This window comes from Chelon labrosus, assembly GCF_963514085.1.
Source record: "Chelon labrosus genome assembly, chromosome: 18".
NCBI lineage: Eukaryota > Metazoa > Chordata > Actinopteri > Mugiliformes > Mugilidae > Chelon > Chelon labrosus.
The window spans coordinates 5,414,765-5,433,901 of NC_140351.1; the positions used below are offsets into that span (position 1 = coordinate 5,414,765).

Sequence of the window (19,137 nt, forward strand, 5' to 3'; positions counted from 1 at the left end):
AGGGATTAATAAAGTATTTCTGATTCAGATTTTATGCAGATGATCTTTGTTTGGTCAATGTCCAAATAAAAGTTCGTCACAAACCAATAAGAAATAACTGACAGCACAAGCCGAAACCTCACTTTTCCCTGTTTACACGTTAACACTGCCAGTTCTGAATATCTTCACCCTGGAATGGAAAGGGATTTTCCAAAAGGTCAGTTTTTTCAGCGACCTGAAGCCGCAGTTACGTGTGGACGAAAGGCCGAAATGCAAAGAAAAGAGTTTTCTAAACAGCCCCTGCAGCTTTAAATGAGAACAACATGATTTAAAAAGAACAAGGGTAAAGGTGGTGACATGCAAACTATAAAAGGAACAAGCAAACAAACAAATATCAACCTTATGCAGCTGACTTTTTAAACTGCGGCGGAAAGAAAACAGTTTGTGCCTGGAAGGTCGTAAATTTCTAAAACATCTGCTACGATCTAAGATGAGTCAGACGTGAAGAATGTAACTCACGAGCAACTTGTACAGTAGAAAAACTTACAAAACCACTGGTTTACGACAACGACTCCAAACTGACCACGTTAAAAACAACAGTCAGCAGTGAGTTACAGTGTCTAAAGGCTCCTTTAAAGGGGAACTACCGTTTTTTTACAACCTGGACGAAACTCGTTCATTCCACCAATATTTTGTTATGATACACTAGTGCTATTCCCCGCTGAGTCCGGAGTTACCTGCTATCTATTTGCGGACGTGCAGCGGCTTGTCTTTTTTTTTGGCTAGCTGTTCCTCCATCTGCCTCCGCATCCTCATTTCAACGAGCTCCTCATCCGTATACTCTGGCTCAAAACGTTAAGGACGTCGATCATAAACAACCTCAGAATCGGTAAAATATTCAGTCGTGTTGCAAAAAAATAGCAGTAGCAAATTACAGGTAAACGAGCTGCACGGGGTGTGCGCGGCGCTCAGAGATGACATCATCCAGTTCAGAGGTTAGTAAGTCAATCTACAGACCCCGGATGATGATAACGGACTCAACGGGGATAGCACTAGCGTATCATTACAAAATATTGGTCAAATGAACAAGTTTCGAGGCAGATAATGCGTTATTTAGAGGCTGCGTTTCGGTGCCCCATCCACTCCCACTATATGGAGATACGCAGATCTAAATATCGTCCAAACAACTCCAAATGACACCAAATTTATATGGGTGACTAAACGATCGCATTTTATGCCAGAAATAAGGTAGTAAAAAACAGTAGTTCCCCTTTGAGGTACTGCGGAACTCCGTAACATCTTTAATCCATCTTTATCGATCCAAAGCACGCTACTACCAAGCGGACCAATCACAGCTCTTGCAGTCTGCGTCGCCGCAAAGCGTAGTTACATTTCTGGAGGGGTGAAACCTAAATATCATAATTTCACATTAAGCACGTGTTTCAGAGAAACTGCACACCAGGAAAAAATCATTTTCTGCCACGGTCAACTTCATTGTCTGAGAGCCATGTGGCGTTCAGTCTATAAACTATAAAGCACTCTATTAAAATCGTTCTGCACAATCATCTCCGAGTCTGATATTTTATTAATAAAATCACACGCAGAGAAGGAAACACATAAGCCCCACAGCACAAACATGAATACAATACTTGGCCGTAAACGCGAAACTATAAAAGGCATACCTCGTCAGCATTCGCCGCCACGTAATAGATAAGTCACAACTTCCCACTAAAGATCATAAAACAGCGGTGGGTTTTAATTGACGTCCCCAACTACCACTAAAACACGGCCATTATTCTGGGCGACTGCGGGTCGGCCCTGGCAGCGAGCCTTTAACGGCAGCCACATAACTGCAGGATGGGGATTATTCTTTATGTTTAATCATGACGGAGGGGAAGACGAGTGTTTCTCGGATGACGCGTCTCACGGGGACACTTGCAGACCATCGGCTGTATGCGAGCTTTAGGACGGTGGGGCAGAGAGAGGCTGCAGTCGCACAGGTGTTTTTAAGTGGTAATGGCTGGCAATATTACACTCACAGATACACATCCAAGCATTTCAAATTGCAGCACACTTCTTAAATTGCTATAAATAATTACTTTTCAATTGAATTTGACTGTTTGAAATGATCATATGCCCATGCCGTAGGTTTGAAACACAAGATAAAATGAATGTAAAGCTGGATATTTATCGTTCAGGTCCAGGCAAGAGGGCAAAGGAGAGTCGCAACGGTGCTTATTGTTCGAGGCCAGCATGGCATTTGGTCCAATCAGTCACCCAATTCAATAAGTCTGACTAGGTTAAAATACCATTGGTTATTAACTTCCGCAGCAATTTCTTGTGGCACAAACAAAACCCTCAAATCACATCGGTTCCAGTGGAAAACGGAGCTGCTCATGTGATTTTGCTAAATGAGGGTTGGGGTTTCTTTGAAAACAAGACAAACTCTGAGACCTTTGGCTCCGCGATCGTCCCTGGTGACATCATGGGCTCATTACAGCGAGGGCCGGCCAGGTCCACGCGCTTCCATTACTCTGCTGCGAGGAGCTAAGAGCATTTTTACAGGCGCGCTGATGGCATTAGAAATGTCTGGTTGCCTCTGCTGGGTTTTATTGGGTCCCGCAGTGAGCTCAAAAAGGTCTGGCTCAGGTGACCTAATGAAGCACTTGTCCCATTTTGCTAGAGGGGCCCTGAAGCCGAGTGTGGGGCCTACAGGAGGTTGTAGTGGATTGAAACACATACACAGAAGCCCTGAGGCTTCCCCTGGAAGGATCTGATTTAATTATGTTCTACCAATGTGAGGAGGATGGAGTAATAGTCAGAAATTGAGCCCCGCATTCATCGTATGACCACGGGTTATACACTCTGCTGACACGCATGGATATCAAACATTCAGGTTAGAAAAGGTTGTGCAACACCGTGCAGCCAGAGGTAGGACTTGGAAATAAGATATATCATTACCATAAGAATATTATAAAAGAATGAACATTGGTTTTATTTCATATATTATTTTCACTTCAGAGAGAGGTACTTTTGGTTTTGTACACCGATCAGCCACAACATTATGACCACTGACAGGAGAAGTAAATAACATTGACCATCTTATGAAAATACAATGTTCTTCTGTCAAACTTCTGGACCTGGCATTCATTGGTGTGGATGTTACTTAGACATGTAGCACCCACCTAGACCAGACCAGACCAGACACCCCCACCCCATAGCAATGATACTCCTTGATGGTAGCAGCCATCCCCAGCAGGATGCAGCCTGAGGCTTGTTACATACTCTGCGAGAAGCGAGACAATTGTTCTCCTAAGGCTGCGAGAACAAGAACAAAGTTCATTCTGGCCAGGTAATTTATACTTCACGAGAAACCCAAGTGGCGAAATCAGGGTAAGTCCTCATAGGACCTTCAGACTGCAGCATATGTGGGAGATGAACAACTAGAGGCACAGTTGATGTGTCAAGAACAAGCTGCAAGAACAAAATGATGACACCACAGGACACCCTCAGAAGGCCCATGTCCATTCTCTGATGAGTCAAAACTGTTTTGGAGGCACAAGGGGAGACCTACACAATATTAGGAAGGTGGTCATTATGTTATGCCTGATTGACGCATAGTGTAGCTCACGATAGCTGAGGATTGTTCACCCACACAGCAATATAACCAACATGCAGAATGAAACACCATTATCCCAGAAACAATTACTTATCCAGAAGTGGTAAGGATGACGTGTTGACCAAAAAAATTATCTGTGGTACTATTTCAATACCTCCTCACAAGTCAATCTCAAACATTGGAAGGAGGCTTAGGACAGATGGAATGTGTCGCTGGCTGCTCTTGTGGATTTGCGACGTATTCACCCATTCAGCTCCCTGTAATTACAAAGGCTTTTGCCGAGATCCGATTTGCGGCTGGGAGCCTGCTCGGGGCCCGGGGATTGGGACGACAATGGCGTAGTCTGACAAAGGAATATGGATACTGTGCTCTTAAAATAGAGAGAACTAATGCCGTCCCTGTGTTGAAAGCACAGGCTCGCTGGCTCAGATGTGGGTGGGCAAGGTAAATTTAATTATGTGCCCGGGACACACTGGCCGGCTTTCGATTAGAATGAACTAACTCCTTGATACGGTTGTACCCCCCAGTGACCACTTAGAAAATAGTGCTCGGGCAGGATACAGCCTGCTGTTTGCTGTGGAGTGGCATCCGACATCGATGATGTTATAGGTTTAAATCCTTATTAAAGAATTTAAACTTCAGGGGGTTTAAGGGGGCCCTAACTGGAAGTCAGTGCAGGTACAGTTGATTTAACATTGTAGGTATTAATAGATGATATCTTATGATATATGCATTACATATTTAAATTATTAAATTATTAAAATGCAATTATGTGACATGGAAATTCAGTTACTTAGCAGTTACTAAAGCATTTGGCATTTTCTTTGAACACAGATTCCCGGCACTAATCTGAAAGCTGATTTATCCTATACCAACCTAACATTACTGATATGCAAGTCAAATATTAAAGCGGATACTCTGACAGCGACATAACTTAAGCTTGGATCAGTGTTGGCAGTTGCCCAGAGACAAATGAAGGGAGCCTCCTAATTTTGTTTTATTCATTCAATATTGGGGACTTCCATTTTTTGGTGCAAACACAATACATCTAGCTAGCAAGATACCTGATGGCGTAATAACGTGATATCTGTCAGGCTGTTTGGCTTTTGTTTTACTGGTTTTGGTTGGTGGAAAATGTCTACTCTAGAGTTTTTTATATATATAATCCCTCTTGGGGTGGTATCTGTGTCATCCTCAAGCTCGGGTCCTCCACCAGAGGTTTGAGGGTTCTGCGCAGTATCTTAGCTGTTCCTAGGACTGCGCTCTTCTGGATGTTGTTCCTGGGATCTGTTGGAGCCACTCCCCCAGTTCGGGGGTCACGGCCCCGAGTGCTCCTACTACCACGGGGACCATGCTCGCCTTGACCTTCCACATCTGCTCCAGCTGTTCTTTCAACCTTTTCGTGTTCCTTCTTTCTGATGTTGGCGTCTGCTGGTATCGCCACATCTATCACCAACACCTTCTTCTGCTCTTTGTCTACCACCACTATGTCCGGTCAGTTTAGCCAGGAGCTGTTTGTCAATCTGGAAGCTGAAGTCCCACAGAACCTTGGCCCTGTTGCTCTCAGTCACCTTCTGTGGTGTGGCCCATTGGGGTTTGGGTACTTCTATGCCATACTGGGTGCAGTACACTATTCCAGCCACTTGGTTGTGTCTCTCCATGTACGCTGACTTGGCTAGCATCTTACACCCTGCTACTATGTGCTGGACTGTCTCAGGGACATCTTTGCATAGTCTGCGCCTAATATATAATATACAATGCTTTTGTGCAGTTATTAGATTGTAACCTTTAGTTCAACGAATTTCAAGATCTCTCAACACAAATATATTGGCAAAAATCACGTTGCTTCTTTTATCATTCTGCCTATAACATGGATTGATCCATAGAGATGAAGGTTACAGTTAATTATCTGGCCAGGAAGTAACCTCCATCATACGAGAAGATCCTATTTAATAATAAAAATGAAAAAAAAAAAAAGGGTTGTTATTAATTTATTCTATGACCTGGCTTGGACTTGCATTGATTATCTCGTCAGGGAAGAAACCTCCGTCACAGCAATAATAACAGACAATAGTGACAGGCTACTTTTTAAATATCGATAGGACTAATAATTACTTAATTCGCTGACAAGATAATTGGTCCAATCGCATTTCTTTTCATATATTTATTATTATTTAGTTATTTTCCTCCCCTACTGTTTCATAGTCTCTCGTGTTCTGCTCTGTAGTCATGTTTAATTTCTTCTTGTAACTTGTTTGTGCTCATCTCCTGTCTTTCACCGGCTGTATTTACAGTGAGAGGGGAAACCCTGACGCCTCCACATTCACACTTCACGCCGAACTCCATTGGCCTCACTTCACTGCATGCCAACATCCAAGCGCAAAAAGGAAAACTGCAGCACTCAGGATCCTTGCCCGAACCTCTGAGGTCACTTTCATGTGTGGCCGTTGTGTTTGGGTTTTCTGTAGCCGGAGCGAGAGATGAAGGGTGCGGTGAGGCGGATGAGGAGGCGTTAAGAGTTATCTGCCTGCTGACACGGTTCATAGTGCAAACCCACGCTCCGCAGCCGCCTACCTCTCAATCACCTTCCTCACCTGATCTATTTCTGGAGAGGGCGTGCGACAGTGGCGGGCGGCGGGGATGAAAGCGGTAATGCTATGTTGGTGGAGGGGACCCCGTGATTAGCTTATGAAATTGGGTTATCTATCACGTGAAAACCTGAGTTCCTCACTGGGAACCTCATATCCGTGTAACAGGCGCACAGCGGCGCGTGTTATTCAATCAAAATGGATTTCTCTGAGACTGAACATGAGAGAGAAACGCATCCCACATTTGCAAACAGCGTGTTCCCTGTGTGCTTTCTCCCAATTAGCCGCTGTGACATTTTCAAAACAAATCATCACATTCATCGTTAAACTGGAGGGGAAAATTTGCCAGGCCCGCCGAACGTCTGTCTATTTTGAAACTCTCTCCTTTGTGCCGCGCAGTCGGCTACGGGTGTCAGGCGTGCCTTCAGGAGAGGGGGGGATTAACTGTCTATTTGCGGCTGCTGATTGCCAGGAATGGGATGCCCTCCAGCGCTGATCAACAAACGAGGCTTCGGCAGCCCTTGGCAATATTTAAACCGCCACCCCTTCTTCACTTCCCGATTTGTCGGCCCGGGCACGCCCGCCCTAAATGGCACACTCCTCTCCTTTCCTTTCATCTTCTTGTAAAAATTCATTAGGTACTGTATGCATGTCTTCCAGGCTTTGAAGGACGTTGATAAAGTACTGTATGCGCAGCCTTAATCAGCTTGATCCACTTGATGTAGAGTTGAAGGCAAGGTGGGTCTATCTTCTCTCCCCCTCTTTCTCAAGCTCCCTTCTTCCCTGTTTCTCTCTCTCTCTCTCTCTCTCTCCCTCTCTCTCTCTTTCTGCTTTCAGGCTGTTTGCTTTCTTAAATGAACGTAATGGTACAAACGGAGGATAAATTGCCTCCTGTGCTCTCCATCTCATCACATCCATCCCACAGGGCCCTTTCCGAAGCAGGAGGGGGGAAAAAAGAAAACAGACCAGGAAAATAATTCACTTGCTTTGCCTGGGAGATACACATTGCTATCTGTGTAGAAACCCAGCGATAAGGCTGATGTGCATTTGGTGCATTAGGCCTCCTGCACTATCGCCGCAGCACAGAGCCGGCTGGGGGAGAAGGGCAAAAGTCGGTGCACAAATCTGTGTGTGTGTGTGTGTGTGTGTGCATCAGACCTGCGACCTCATATTGTAACCTATCTACAGGGTTTACATAGGGCTTTTCCGAAAGCTGTATGGGGACCGCAACATCATCTGCAAAGTCAGAGAACATCCTGCAGATGCAGCTGACTTGAGGCCTCACTCATTACATGGTCATCACATGAACTCTCCCCATCTTGCCATTGTCCCATTTATATTCTCAATTAGAGCGGGTCAAGGTTGCGCACATGTTGCACTGCGACACGGGTTTGAAACTTACTCAAGGACACTGAGAGGAAGGAATGGAAAACGCTGGCAGATGTCAGACACAAACAAAACAAAAATGCTTCCTGGTCCTTGGGAATAAAATGGCATACAGCCAGAGTTGACTTGTTGAGTTTTGTTTCACTTGGCTATAGGGGTTGCACAAGTTCAGTTTGCTTAAGGTTGACACCGACCAGTCTCTGATGGCGTCACTAATAAAAACACAGCACAAAGTAAAGCTTTGCAACACTACAATCTATATTCTTGACTTGAATACGTATGAACAGACGGCTCATGTGCTACATACTGTGAGCTGCAGATATGTATAGCCTGTATAAAACAGGCAGCACCTCAGCACCACCAATGGCATTTAATTGAGCTTCACAACTTTGACATGAAATTCGCCAGCAAATAGTTGATGTGCAGCCTCATTCTCTTGTTTGGTGAAGTTGTTAACCGACTGCTGTCCAGAGGATTTGGACTGTTGTTCTGCTTGCGTTAGCGTTAGCCTTTTCAGATGCATTGCAGTAGTACTTCTGTTGTATTTCAGGACTGAGGTGTCACGGTAGTATGGGCTTCATCTTTAGTGAAGTATTTCCAAACACCTGATGAACCTCTGCTAGATTGCTGCAACGACCCACTGGGCTCCTCACCTGTCTTCTTGGAGGCGCCCATATTATTATTGTCACATAACCAGTCCACGTGATGTTTAAAGCGGCATGGCGCAGCAGTGAAGTCGACAAACCGACTAGTCAAATGGTCTGTACAACCCCTAGTTGACAACCTATAGGAGGTGGAGGAACCAGATGCACCAGACAAAACACCCTGCTCTAATAGAGATACCAGTGACTTAGTAAAATATAATCATTTACCGCTAATGTATGTTTCTCATTAAAGCAAACTCTAGCTTTCATGCTAGACATATCAATTTTACTCCCCTGGGATCAACGAGAAAACGTTATTAGAGACTTGCGAGCTGTTATTAAAGACTTAATGCAGATGCAAGGGTCGTAAAAGATTCATTTGTTTACCAATGAATTATTGAGAGGTAGGATTTAATCAAAGCTACAGATGTTGCAGTCAGAAAGCATTGGTAATCTCACTTTGATTGCGTCCAAATGAAAATATAGACAATAAAACTCACAGAGACTGATTGTTGATTGCAGAGTTAATTACGGACGCTAAATAAGAGACAGTAAACAATAAAAAAGTGATTACTTCAGACTGCGAGTTTGGAGAGTTGTTGTTCCACTCTCAATCTGCATTACTTTAATGGAGTCATCCAGCGGCCCATTCAGGAAATACAGCACATAATAGACTCAAATGATTATGTGACTGCTGTCTCGTCCAAAAATCACGATGGGCACGGAGAGAAACAAGGTGAAATTAATAGTTCTTTCAAGCAGCAGTGAAGATGAAAGCTTTACGAATCAGAGGGCAGATGAATCCTTCATCTGAGGCGTGGACGTGAGTCTCACGGTCAACTTTGAGCCCCGGTGTGGGAAAGCAGGGGAATCTTCACAAACTTTCTCTGAAGATGAAAAGCCTGACCTTTTTATCAGCTGCGGAAAATGCATTAGCAGCCTCATAATCCAATTTCATGACCATGCAGAGTGGAGGTTTCGACTGAATTTGAGTGTGGAGAGAGCAAAGGGGGAGAAAATACACCAGAGTGAGTGTTTCTTTAGGTGTGGATCTTTGGGGTTTCGCTTTCACTCTTTGCCGCCTGCTCGCCCGACTCTCTGGAGCTGCTGAGTTGCAGGGGACTTCAAGGGCTTTGCACCGCTGAGCTCCATGAGCTCCATATCTTTCTCTCCCTTCTTCCTTCCCCCTACCTTTTTCTTTTCCCCCCTCTCTCTCCGTCTCTCTGACTTTCTAGCCCATGCTCTAAGGAGCTTTAGAAACTCGACTGGGTAATGGGGGCAGCAGTCAATCAAATTGCAGTTTCAAAGGTGAGGCTTTGTTTCACGCTCCCTTCCCACAAATCCCATCGAGCCTGGCACCTGTCAGGCTGTCGTTCTGAAACGCAGCATCCAACGTCATTCACCCGAACCACCCGGTCCCTCAGCAGATGGAGGGGTTGACTTGTCAGCTGCCTGTCGAGAAATGAGGTCATTTCATTTTACACGTCGTACCTATTTTTATTTATTTTTTTTTTAATAAGGTGAAACAAAAAAAACAATCTAAAAAGAAAACCTTGTGCTCAGGTGCGTACGTCTGGCTCGCTTTCATGTAAACTCGGTAATAGGGCGAAGCAGAATTCATTCCACAGGTTTTAGAGGGGGGAAAATGTTATTTACGTTTGCTTTATATAAGGTTTTAACAAAAATAAATAAAAACCTCTATTTCTATTGGTGCCCTTCGGTTTTACTGAGTCTGACAGCATTGTCAAAACACCACTGGAGCTGCCAGTTCTAATAACATGGAGGTTAGCAATAAATTGTCAAATGAGCACTTGTTGTACGGTGATCCAACAGAGGAACAGTAAAACTCGATACGGCAGAATGGGCAGGATCTCCGGGCGCCCACAGCGACCAGGGGTCCTCGTATCTCCAAGGGTTTTATAGGCTCAGGTCTGACTCATTCCAGCTTTACAGTCACAGTGACCTTCCCATTAGGCCTCCATTACCAAAGGTCTATTAGAGAGAGAGGTGCATGCTCAGGCTATTTATCCAGCTGCAGCCTCTTCTTATGAACTGCGGTGGATAAACAAGGCTGCAGCTTTTGTAGAGTCATGGGTGAACGCCTTTATTATGGTATAAAATGAAAGCACATGCATATAAACACATGAGGCATAAATGACTCCAAGATGCAAAACTAGAATGTACAGTAAACTGGCAATTGGACCCCACCTCCTCTAAAAGAGCGCACCTCCCAGACCTCAATCAGAAAGCCCCGGAGGAGCTCTAATTAGTCGAGTCTTCTGTGTAACTAAAATGTTGAGTTGTAATGACAGCACTGAGGGATGCACGGTAAACAAACCAATGGGACCAATGGGAAGTCAGACTCCTGGGCAACCCGCGTTGTTTCATGTGGTTCCAGCTAATGTTTGACTATAAAGGGTTTTCAGATGAAAGATAAACATGAGGTAGTCATCTTCCCACAGACGCGCTGCCTCCGTCTGGCATTCGCAGTGCTTTTTCAAAAGAGATCAGCACAGCAAAGGAACGATTGTCAGCTAATTTCAACTCAGTTTATAAAGTACCAGTTTGACAAGGTAAGATCTGTGCAGTTGTGTTGTTCTTTTAGAGGTCATATGATCATCTGGAGGTGGCATCCACCACGGGGTATTACTTATCACAGTGGATAGCGGCAGCTGGCCAACAATAGTGTGCTGACTTTACTTTGTTTTTATGAATATATTTTCTTTACATACTGTATATGTACAGCCTTAAAGGAAGACAAACGCTACCTACAATTTTTTGAGGCCCGAAGTTGGTCCGTTGGGAACTGGTCATGTGATTTATGAAATTGTTTGTTTGGGTTTTATGCTGTGATGGACAGAAGAGTCAATATCCTACGCCATAGCCTATAATGCACCACCCCAGAGACCGCAAGAGGTATGATTGGTCCGCTTGGTAGAAGCATACTTCCTGCTGTTTCTCCATCTCCGCAATTTTCAAATCGATTGTTTTGTATCAACAAAGGTGGACCACGTTGAGGAAAGGTTAACTGAGGAGGTTCTGAGATACAAACGTCTTCGTTCGTTGAAAGTTTCAGTTGCTATTGTTGTTAAGTAAAGGAAGGAAGTAGAAACAAAAATTAACCCGACAAGCAAAAAAGCAGAGGTGTAAAGCACGCTTAACACCGTCGACTGTTGAATTAGTTTGAAGCAAAATGGCCTCCATTAGAGAAGCGAGTTAAAGTCCAGTATAGTGTCTGACATGAAAGATAGATAGATTGGGGAGAATGCCTCAATCCGTCAATGCCACATACATTGGTTTTGATTGGTTGCACGACCATTTAACTGCATGCAGAGATATTTTGTTTCTCTGTATTGGCTGAAACATGCCCAGTATTGAAATCCCAGCGTAACCAGACTCAGATTCTGATAAGAACTGAGTCCGTCTAATGATATATACACCTAAACCTCCAAATCCAGTTCCCTGCATCTTCTCTCAAACTCCCTTAAACTTAAAATTTACAAAATCAATCAGGCAAATGGGCAGTGTGATATTTTCAAAGGAATTTGTTTTGAATGTCTCCTGCTAGCTTGATGTTAGACCTCCGATAATGGACCTTAATGCTACCAGAAAATAACTCAAACAACTTAGTAACATAGGATCCTTAATCTGTCCGTGTGATCAGAGTGTATTTCCTCAGGGCCCACCTCAGAGAGACGTAACAGTATCTAGGTCGGGGGTTAAATGCCACTCATTCTTCCCTTTCACTGCAGACTGACTGACAGCCAGGAACGAGAGGCCTGCTCCGTACAAACTTCCTCTATTTCCTCTCTTCTGACCTTCATCCAGGAAATCTGTGTCATCTCTTGCAGTTTCAAAGATCAAGCGGCAGCGGCGGGATTAAAAAGTGAAGAAGCTGAAAGTCAAATAACTAAAAGGTAAATCAAAAGTTCTCGGTCCAATTTTGCTGCCTTGATACATGGATTAGTCAGAAATGATTGCAAATTCGGTGGTGTTGGTGCTTTATACTTGACAATGAAAGTTCCATTAAGTTTAATTTAGAAATGCAAATGACTGTTTATGTTTGTTATGATAGGCAAGTGACGGGAGTCTTGAATTTGAATGTGTTTCAAGCTCTTTTTTTTTTTTCTTTTTTTCTTGCAAATCGTAAATAGAGCGCCTCTGAGCGAAATAAGAACCAGCGAATATTATTATATCTCAAAGGCAGCAAGACAAATATTACAGGCGTACAGCTGGGCTGGCATACACAAGATATGCAAAGCAGCGAGAGGTGCAAAACAAAACCGCAGTGTTGAACACGCGGTGCATATTTCAAATCAAATCACAACACTCGCAAAGGCTAATCCCGTCCCTGCAAATAAAACTCCACGCCGCGCTATCAATACTCAAGGCTCAGACCCCAAACTAAATATAAGCTTGTGTTTATAATTAACATGCAACACTAAGCTTTTAATGCTGGAATAAACCTGTGAAGGTGAGAGCTCAGGGTTTCCAAGAAGCCGCTGCCACGTGAGGAAAGGGGAAGATAAGGCAGGTTCTGGTTTAGGTTACTTGTTTTACGAACCCAACTGTGGGATGAAAGCATCAGAAACAGAAGAAACTGGTGGAAAATCTGACTAAACCAAACTGGCAAAAGTATTTTTAAAAGTTTTCTGAAAGTCTCATCACATCTGTTTACCATCAGACCTCTCTAATAGAAGAAATGTTGCACAAAGCTTGTTCTCTCAACCCTCTGGGGAGTATACTTGGTCGTTTTTGACTACTTTTGGTTTAACGGATTACTCTGCCTTGTTTGGTGTCATTCTTTTCAGCCCTAACCTCACATGTGTGACTTTACAGTTATTGTTTCATTTCGACATGCTGCATTGACACACCGGAACCTAAAATCCCACTAAAAATCGAAAATCCACTGTGAAGACCACAAACGAACCATTTTTACAACCCAGAATAAAAAGCTAAATTGTAAATTTGAAAAGCCTGTGTATGAATTTAGCAAATAACAAAGTTATTCACAGCTATTTACATTGAAATGGTTGAAAATACAACTGTTTACAACCATTTACAAAACAATAAGTCTAAATGTCACAAATAGGGTTAGGGCTAGGGTTAGGTTTGGGGAAAAAGAAGTACTCTTACTCATAAAGAGACAGGTTACTATGCACAGGCACAGGTTGTATCTTATGCAAGTTAAAGCAGCGTTGTTAAATGTGGTCCAGTTAGGGCTAGGGTTAGGTTTGGGGACAAGGAAGTAACCTTACTCCTGAAGAGAAGGTTACTTAGGCGCAGGTATAGGTTGCATCTTCTATAAGTTGGACCCGGGTTGTTAAATTGGCTCCTTTTTCTCTAAATAGTGCTCCGGTTAGGGTTAGGGTTAGGGTTAGGGCTAGGGTTAGAACTCGCCTCTCTCTCTTTCCCCCGCATCATTTTTCCCTTCTTCCTCAGCAACCACTGCCGTATAATTTTCTGACTGGTTGACGTGGTGCATCAACCAACCTTGGCAGGAACCAAGTCGTCCTAAATCGGTTCATGTGATTTGGACGCATCCCCCGAGAGTTAATGAAAACCCCCAAACAGGCTGCTATTGATATTCCCACTGACACTGAAGTAGACAAAAAAATAATAAAAATTGTACGCATCTTTACCGAATCCGTGAATCCGTATTGATATTCCCACTCAGAATCAATAGCCTCGTGCCTATCACTGACAAAACATCCTAACCTGTGATCTGAGTCCACCAAACGCCAGTCAAGCATCGTCTTTTTTTTTCCTGAAACTAGCTGCCATGCTTATCATCTATATGAGAGGTGGGTTAGTTAGCAGCGGGCAGTTGCCATGGCGACTGCGGCGGGCTATTCCGCGGAAACATGCGGAGGTAACCTTCACTTTAAAAAATATGGATCAGTGGCCTTCACTAAGCCCTGGATGTATTGGCACATGGATTTAGCTGGCCGTCGGAGGGGAGAGATAACCTTGTCAATTCTGTCTGGCTGTCACGGGAGGGTTACGAGGTGGAGGCTCTACCTCTGCAAATCCTCTTAAAAGCACACACACTCGCATTGAGGTGCCCTGTCTTGGGAACACACACACACACACACACACAGGCACGTACAGCCCAGAACCTGGCAAGCGAAAGGTCGCGAGCCCCCAAGTGATAGATGTCAATCACAGGAGTTGGGTATTATCCAATCCGTTAATAACAGAGCGAAAGGTTCTGGAGATCGCGGGACTTGTCGCCACTGGATATGACCTAGAGGAAATTTGTACCCTCACGGCGCAGCTCGGAACTAAGCAGAGAAACCAAAGGATCAGGAATGAGCAAGAATGAAAGCATTGCAAAGTCTGCAAACCTTGCAGAGACAGAACATTTCTGTGATTAGAAGACGTTGCTCTGATAATGAATCCACAATTTACTTGACAGGTTGGTTCAGAAAAGTCTGTTGGTGAATCTGAAACCTTCCTCCGTCGTTTAAGTCATTCCTAGCCTGGATGCTAACCCCGAAAGTTGGTCTGGAGTCTGTCTTTTGGGAATAGATCAGCCGGGCCCATGATATTGTTTAGGGAGGCTTTACCAGGCTCGTAAAGACTCTCGTAGCTGAGTCTAGCCATGCCAGGCTACGTCTTTTTCTGCATTTTTCACGTGTCACCACCTCTGAACCACCATACATGCAAATATATTCAACCAGACTACTTTAGACATATTTCTAGCCACTGTTCAGGATAGTGTTATTGTGGAGTTTGGTGGATTTCTTTCCAACGTGTGGTTCTGGTATTGCTAGCAGCATTGGATGGATCCAATATACTTCTACTTTCAATGAATTAGAGGACCACAGAATCGTCCTCACTGCTTGACGACTCCATTTTGTCTTCTACTATGAATTTTAGCAATACAGACTTGTCTTTAGATGATCCGAGAGCTGCCATACCTCTAGTTCTTAGCCATTTTGCAACGTTCGAGAAAAACCTGGGTCTTTCTGCTTTAGTCATGTCAAAAAACAACAAATAAATAAATAAAAACAAGATGGAGAAGTAACTTTCACGCACAGCCTTTTGTCAGGCACCCACTAACCCGATAATATGAAACTAAAGCTCTGTACGACACTGTCATCACATCAAATATTTGTACAGGCACGGAGGAGCGACGCGACCCCCAGTGACTAGGAGGCTGAACTCATATGCGGTGTGACTATCTGAAAAGGTGCGCGAGAGGCGGGGGGGAGGATTACCTGTGATCCGAGGATAATGGAAGAAAAAATAAATAAAATAAAGAAAAGCAGCCTCGCTGATATTAAATTCAAACACGTAGAGAATTACTGATAGGCGCTTGTTGTTCCCTGTCTGTGGATTTTACCTGCCTGCGCGGGGGAATGCCTCGTGGGACAAAGCGTGCGATAAAAACCCTGCGTGAAATTCATTGTTTTTCCGTGAGCCGTGTGTCACCCATGACAAGTGAAATTGAACAAACACAATCACACTACTGCTCATACATTAAAGATGAGGTGTAAATGAAGTAGACTGTTGCAGCGCACAAGCACAATACACAAAGCTAGTTAGTGTCATTCCAATGAACAAGAAAGAAAGAGAGTTGCAAAGCATGATGTTGTACATAGAGAAGATTCCTTTGAAGAAGGGGATGTCTGAACTCCTGCTCCTATATGTTTTGGGTTCCCCTACCTGTCTGGAGCTGCAGGACGTCCATTGCGAGGTTTGTTGACCTGGGCGTACAGCGCCTCCAGGGGCGGGCCGCCGTCCGGAAGGCTCGGAGGAGGGTGGGGACTCTTGGGACTCTGAGGGAGGTGGTAGTGGTGGCCGTAAGGGTCCAGGCTGCTGCTGTCCACTGACGAGTCCAGCGATCCGATGCCGGCGTAGGTGTGCTCCTCGTCCGAGCTGAAGGTGGGGCTGACAATGTCTTGGATCTCGGCGTATTCTCTCTCTTTGGCCTGCTTCTCCCGAAACTCTCGTGTCTTGGCCTGTATTCTGTGAGAACCACAATGAAGATACAGTGTCAGGTAGGGACAGTTTGTTGCCCCACAATCCGATACCAATCATTTAATACTTAGTACTGGCCGATCCGAGTCTTGATTCCATCTTATATACACAAAATTTCCTGTCCTGGGGATTCATAAAAGACTTTCCTTACTAAGACTTAACTTACTTGTATTCATCTACATCACATGTGCACCATGCAGCTGTAGCTAGTACAGTAAATAGGGCTGTCAAAGGTAATGTAACGAGGAGAGGGTAGCTCGTACCTTGGCTCTAGAACAGGGGTGTCAAACTCATTTTAGTTCAGGGGCCACATACAGCCCCGATTTGATCTCAAGTGGGTTGGACCAGTAACTTTATAGTAAGTTTTAGCAGGGACTTTCTTTCTCCGTCTCTTTCCTCTCGGCCCAACCCACCTGGAAACCCGGTAGGTATACCTGAACATCACTAATGGGCTAATCAAACAGATTGACACCTGTCCATACCATTAATCCCACAAGAAAATGGTGCGTTCAGGAACCATGTTGAACGTAGGACATTCCATTTACTTAATGAAATAAAATGTCATTTCCGCATTTTGCACTTTGCAAATTCACGCTGCGCGCCAGATTAGATCCTCTGGCGGGCCGGTTTTGCCCCGCAGGCCGTGTGTTTGATACCCCTTCTCTAGAAGGTCAGACAGACCTGTGTTCTCTGCGACAGATATTGGCTGGTTATCCAACACCATAACCCTCTATTGACGCTGTCTCGGGGAAACTTTTCTTTTAAACTCAGCCTTCAGTATTTGTTGTTGTTTCGGTGTAGCCTTTGCCTGAGCGTACTCAGCATATTACTGTGTCAAGTCCCTAGTGTCAAGTAAGTGTTTTTTTTAAATAATTAATTTAGGAAAATTAAATTAAATGAAAAAATACTCTCAAAAATGTTTGGCAATGGCAATGTGGACATAATCCTTCAAATTGTGACGGAAAGTGTATGCCCTACAAATGGCATCGTTTTCACCATGATTAAAAATGTCTCTGGATCACTTAAAATGCAGTAAAACAAGCAGCGTTTGTATTTGAAATTTACTTGTCTCTGGATGAAACTACGTATTTCAGCATCTTAAGCTAGTGACAGAGAGTTTTTAAAGATTTATTTTCAGGTAACACATTTACATGTCTTACAGCTGATAGCTGGCATTTCTTACTTCACAACCCAGACAAAGATGCTTAATGGTGGAGCTTGAACATATGCATTAGGAGGAAGAAGCAGTTATTAGAATCAAAGGTTTATGTAGCAGCATTCAAACTTTTAGGTTCAATCTTGAGACTTGAGAAGAAGTGGGCTCCACTACACAAACTTCTAAAGTAGCTTTCTTCTGCTGAGTCACTGGAATAGATAGAAACATGTCTCTTTCATGCAGCATCATTCAAACATACGTCCTTTCATGAGACATTAGAGGGCCATGACGAGCGTTCTGATGTTATTCCTCGGGTTCTCTAACACGAGAAGGTGGGAGGAAAACAGTCGGAGCGCCTCTTCCTCCTTTCTCTCCCTCCATGCTGTCGCTCTCCCCGGGACCACTTCAACACAACAGAGCCTTTCACAGCCCCTTCCTGTCTCAGAGAACGGTTCCGTGTGAATGCCCATCTGTCCGCAGCTAACAAGGCTCAGTCATGGTGCTGCATGGGAGCGAGGGCATTTGGCGTTGCAGGAGCAGGGAGGTGAACAGGGGGGAGGAAAGAGAGAGAGGCTGAAGGCGAAGGGGGGAGGTAACCCTCCCACTGTGGCGACTCTGGCAGCAGCCACCAGACTGCTCACTGGTTCCAGATGTTATATGTGCTGTAGGGTAACGCACTCACCCGTACACAAATACGAGCACGCGACCTCCCACCGGCTCAAGGCTTCCCCATTACCTTAGGTCATAACTGACCTCTGACCCCCCCGCCCACCACCACTGCTGCTCCTAACCGATGATTGACGGGTCTGGAAGAGAGCGAGAATCCCCCCTAGAACGCCCTCTCCCATGTCTGTGTGTTTTAATAACAGTAATCACATTTCAAACAATCCCCATTTTTCAGTGCCGGATTAACCCAATTCCCACTTCCTACCCATAGACTGCCTTGTTTATTTTTAGACGTTCAAAATCCCATTTTCTCGGCATTATCTGCGGAATGAGATTTTGATGGAGGCCTGATGCAATGTTGCATGATGTGCAGTCATCTGCAAAGCCTCAAAGCGGGTTTGGTGTATTTTTGCATGGTCCTGCATCGGACCAGGTGCACTGCGAAGATTATTAACTCAGTTGCGCGGAGCATGGGCCGTCTCAGTTCTGCTCATGTCAACAAGACAAAAGAACACCAACTCCCAGAAGCCCTTTCACCAGCTATCTGGCTAAAGTGATGTCAGATCTCTGCCAGGAAGGAACCAGACAATGATGTTACCACAGGTTCACGGAAGTCCACTGGGATCTCAGGAGCCCCTGGCGTTTTATGGACTAATCAGATTCATAAAAATGGCAATATTGACATTTGGGATGAGGTAATGGCTTCGGCTAGACTGGCGACATCAAGCTAACAGAGAGAGACTTCTTCGCCTGGCCTCAGGAGTCTGACATGGATAAGGCTAATAGGTGCATTTCAATAAGAGGGTATTAACAAGCAAAAATGCCAGAGCCGTGAGTCATGCTCTTGTCGTTCGCATTTATACGACCGGATCCATCCCGGGTTTGTAACTGTTGCTTTTATACACTCATCATCTTGCTTTCAAAATAAGCGTTTGTGTCAGCGCATCACATCCTTCACATTTTTTTCTCAGAAAGGGAGAAATCGCGGCTCAGAAAAGATTTATCTTGCCTGAATGTTTGCTGAGAAAACATATCCACAATTTAGGGCTGTCACTCCGCTGTGACAGGCCCATTCCAGCTTGTTCTGGCTGTCAGGGAGAAAAGCCGGGCTAT

The 19,137-nt window shown here is 44.4% G+C and overlaps 1 protein-coding gene across 1 annotated transcript in view; it reads right to left on the minus strand.

Moving 5' to 3' along the window:
- Positions 1–19,137, minus strand: part of LOC311503862 (partitioning defective 3 homolog) — a 364,850-nt gene that overhangs the window by 68,588 nt on the left and 277,125 nt on the right. Inside the window, exon 21 of the mRNA XM_084566761.1 lies at positions 15,888–16,190. Coding sequence (XP_084422887.1) covers positions 15,888–16,190 — 303 coding nt within the window. The remainder of the gene's footprint in view (positions 1–15,887; positions 16,191–19,137) is intronic.